Consider the following 5,000-nt stretch of genomic DNA (forward strand, 5'->3'; position numbering starts at 1 on the left):
TATTTGCCTTATAAATCCTTGGTAAATTTCTAATTTACCCCCACTCGTACCTAATACCCAGTTGCGATATTGCCATGCAATGGTACGCACTTGGTTATCAATAATTAAGAACACATCCAGTAGTATATTGGATATTTAATATCCCTTAGACGGTTTCTTAACCTCTAATTCATACAGAAATATATATATATATATATATATATATATAAATTATTATTTATATAGATAGGGTGATAAATTGAATATTAATTCAATTTAAAACCAAGTGACCTAGCATATAAAAAAATCTGAAAATTCAGAAAAAATGCAGTCCATAGATAATTCTTTATTCTGCATATTTCTCATTTTGTCCTGTTCTGGCGTTTTGCGAAATTTTTCTGGAGGACATTATTTTTGTGTGTGTGTGGGGGGGGGGTCGTTGATGACCTCTTTCTAGCATATTGAATGTCCACCTAGTGGTCATCTCTTATACACGTATAATATATATATATATATATATATATATATATATATATATATATATATATATATATATACACATACATATATGTGTATATACATATATATGCATACATATATATAAATATATATATATATATATATACGTACATATACATATACATATATATATATATGCATATACACACACATGCGCACATACATACACACACATACACACGTTTTTGTATTTAGTTTGCAAGATTTTTAATGTGAATTCTTGTGTTGAATTCTTGTGTTTTTGAAGGGTCATTATTCCAATAGTAAACACATGCACTAATTCAGTATCACTTCTGTATTACTTATTAAAGTTATCTCTACAGACTTTCTATAGAAATCATAGCCAGCACTGACTACGCCTAATGTAAACAACAGTCAGATCGAAGAGGCAAAATGGGTAATGGGTGTATATGCCATACTTCAGGAGTTTTGCTCCTTCATCAGCACCCATCCAACCCATTGACCATCCACAAGCTCATTGCTTAAATAGCCACTAACTATAGCGGTGTTAGCATTATTAAAATCCAATTTTACCTATTAAACACATTCTTGGAAGCTGGTACATAAATATCAATGACTTATAGAGACACGGTATTTCGTTTTGCAACCATAATGTACTACAAAGTATATTAAGCGTTTTTATAAGTCAATACTGTGTTAGCAGTGCTATTAAATGGCTTATTCAGGTTACCTGTACAGATTTTCTGTGGAAATTATAGCCAGCATTGATTTTGTTACGACATTTCATATCCGAGTACGCCTAATGCACACACACACACACACACACACACACACACACACACACACACACACACTTGTATGTTTGTATGTATATATCCAATACAACTGTACTTATTTTTCATCTCTTAGGAAACACACAGGGATTTTCTGAAGTAAAAATTCTACACAACATTCCATATTCTACAGAAATGGGAGCCGCATACAGCTTACAATTCTCATTTGATGGTAAAGTTTTAGCTGCAGGATTTGAATATGGTGGTATTCAGGTACGTATTCAAAATATTTTCGTACATAATGTTTAATGGTCGTGTACAGTATGTCTTTATGGCCGTGTACAGTAGGCCGTACACAGATAGTCTTAATGATAGATTTCATAACTAATTGGCTATGTTGGGGCATTACTAATTACTTGGCTTTCATGCTTTTTTTAGGCCCAGTCATCCTAATAAAGTTTACATATTTTTAACATACACACACACACACACACATATGTATATATATATATATATATATATATATATATATATATATATATATATATATATAAAGAGAGAAAGAGGGGGATCCCCTCTAATTTTTATATGCACAACCAAATGGTCCCGAGTTCAGTCCCAATGCATAGCACGATGGGTAACCGTCTTTAACTGTACCCTCGAGCCGACCAAAGCCTTGTGAGTGAATTGGTAGACGGAAAGTGAAAGAAACCCATCATGTGTGCGTGCGTGTGTGTATGCATTTGTGTGCGTGCGTCCGTGTGTGTGTGTGTGTGTGTGTGTGTGTGTGTGTGTGTGTGTGTGTGTGTGTGTTTATGTGTGCGCGTGTGTGCCTTTGTGTCTGTGCTTGTCCCCCATCACCGCTGGAGAGCTGGTGTTGGTGTGTTTACGTCCTCGTTAGCTAGAGGTTCGGCAAAAATTAACCGATAGAATAAGTAGAAGTCTAAAAAAAGAAATTGATTACAGGGATCGATCCAATCAACTAAAAATTCCTAAAGGTGATGCCCCAGCATGGCCACAGTCTAATGACTGAAACAAGTAAAAGAGAAAACATTAACGATATATTTCGTGCCGAACTAAATTAAAAACTGCAGGAAAACAATCAGACTGTGAGTTTAAGCGTTGATACTTTTTATAGTAAACACTCCTTTCTACTATTGGCACAAGGCCCAGAAACTTTGGATGATGTGGGGAAGACGATTAGATGGGGACCAATGCTCAACTGATACTTAATTTATCGATCCCGACAGGATGAAAGGCTAAGTCGACCTCGGCAGCATTTGAACTAAGAACATAAAGACAGACGAAATACCGCAAAGCATTTCGCCCGGCGTGCTAACCTCGGCGGCATTTGAAATCATCGCGTAAAGCTGGAAAAAATGCCGCTAAGCATTTTGTCCGGCGCAGTAACGATTGTGCCCGCTCGCCGCTTTAGTCCTTATAGAAATGTTAATAAAATAAGAAGATAATAACGATCACTTAAAAATACAAAACTGTATATATATATATATATATATATATATATATATATATATATATATATATATATTTACATATATACACCAACCTACTAATTGTGACCGTATGTGCTACAAGAACTTATATTGCTAGAAATAAGAGTTAAACCACTTATAGATGCGTAAAAGCATATTTATATACTCTGACAGAGTAGATAACTGCACTATATAAAGTAATTTGTGCAACATTTCGAGTTACATGAAACTTATTCTTGAACAGAAAATTCTGCAGTGAACAACAAACTGCAAACAACATTAAAACCGATTTGATATTCGCAGCGACATAGTAGAGTAATAGTGTGCGTGCGTGCGTGTGTGCGTGTGTGCGTGTATGTGCGTGTGTGCGTGTATGTGCGTGTGTGCGTGTGTGCGTGTGTGCGTGTGTGCGTGTGTGTGTAATCAAGCCGAAGCTTGTAAACCAACTACTTTGGGATATTTGGTATTTGTAGACTGATGAACCAGCCAGGAATTTTCTACGTGGTCTCTTGACAGGCAAGAAATACCAAATAAAAGTTCCATTTAAAACGGATGCGCAGTGTTTCGATAAAATACTAATGCATCATAGTTGGAGTTTCTTTGATCCTAGATCCGCTCTACCAGATAAACAAATTATTATTATTATTATTATTATTATTATTATTATTATTATTATTATTATTATTATTGTTGTTATTGTTATTATTGTTATTATTATTATTATTATTATCATCATTAAGGGAGCAAGCTGAAAGAATCGTTAACAGGTCGAGCAAAATGCTTAGCGGCATTTCGTCCGTCTTTGCTTTCCGAATTCAAAAGCGACCGAGGTCAACTTTGCCTTTCATCCTTTCGGAATTGATAAAATAAGTACCAGTTACGCACTGTGGTCAATGTAATTGACTAGCCCCATCTCCAAAATTCCTGGCCTTGTGCCTATAGTAGAGAGGATTATTATTATTATTATTATTTGTAGTTTCTTAGTTTCTTGGATTTAACCCTTACGAATTAAGTAGGTATTTTCACGCATGAATCAATGAAACGAACAGTTAAAGCTTTGGTTATTTGTTCAAAATCCTTCCAATTCAACGAGTTAATCTGCGACAAAATTCGTTGGCAGAATCCGAAGAGCGTCGGGTAAAATTACTTATGGTATTTAGCTACGACCCTTTACGTTCCTCGACCATTACCCAAATCCTCAAATGTGAGGTTTTTTGCTTATTCTGGAAAACATTCTTGATTTCTGAGCCAAATTCCATAGAGTTAAGGATAGATTCACATCAATTCAAGTCCTAGTGCAAACTTGGTTTCAAACAAAAGCCGTTATTTTTCACTTCTCACTCTGATTTCCCATTTTCTTCTCTAAAATAATAAAATAAATGCCTTTTGGGTTTAGTTCAAGGAAATTTTTTCGAAGTATTTCACTTCTGCTCGCTAATTGTCTTTTATACCACGGTTACCATTCTATCTCGTCTCTATTATCAAAAAACTTGTTGGAATATAAGAAACGAAAATGACTACGGAGAGAGTGCAGTATAAAGGAGGTAAAATCGTGTTGAACAGAATTAAGTTCGATCTGTGATTGTAGTTGTCTTATTTCATTCGAGAAAGGAATGAACATTATTATCTTCTTAACATCTTTGTAATCAAAGCGATGGATTAGCAGATTCATTAGAATTTTACCGTATCTGTTCCAGCTCATTACACTTTAAGAACAATCTCTGTTGGGGTCAAATTTTCTCTTCATCATTTTGAAGTCGATAATACAAATATCAGTCAAGCACTGGAGTCGATATAATCGACTATACCCCACCACCAACCACCAAATTTCTGGTCTTGTACCTAGTTTGGAAACAATTATTATCTCGCCAATCAAGCAGCGGATTGACAGATTCATTAGAATGTCTAACAAATGCTCCCCAGTCTTTTAATTACAGTAGTTTACATTCTCAATTCAAATCGCGCCGTGGTCAATTTACCATTCATCCTTCCGGGATCAATAACATGAAATACTAAGTTCGATTTATATTGCTACAGTTGATCTTAGCTGAATGGAATTAGAATAAAAGACAAGAACCAATTTTTAGTTTAGTAACCCTAACAGATTCAAAGTTCAATGTTTTTCCTTTATTCAATATTCATAATTCTGTATCAGTACAAATTTGATAAGATATGAGATGCGTTTCTGAAATTAACGAATAAATGAAACGAGGACAGTTTTGTTGATTCAGACTCAGAAAATATTATCTGAATAACTGACAAGACAATAGTTAGT

At 34.7% G+C, this 5,000-nt stretch overlaps 1 protein-coding gene across 1 annotated transcript in view; it reads left to right on the forward strand.

Annotated features, from left to right (window-relative positions):
- LOC106881193 (uncharacterized) overlaps positions 1-5,000 on the forward strand; it is a 68,820-nt gene that overhangs the window by 25,457 nt on the left and 38,363 nt on the right. Inside the window, exon 2 of the mRNA XM_052967511.2 lies at positions 1,369-1,505. Within this exon, the coding sequence (XP_052823471.1) occupies positions 1,369-1,505 (137 nt within the window). The remainder of the gene's footprint in view (positions 1-1,368; positions 1,506-5,000) is intronic.

This window comes from Octopus bimaculoides, chromosome 1 (assembly GCF_046866305.1).
Source record: "Octopus bimaculoides isolate indiv1 chromosome 1, ASM4686630v1, whole genome shotgun sequence".
In the NCBI taxonomy this organism is placed as follows: domain Eukaryota; kingdom Metazoa; phylum Mollusca; class Cephalopoda; order Octopoda; family Octopodidae; genus Octopus; species Octopus bimaculoides.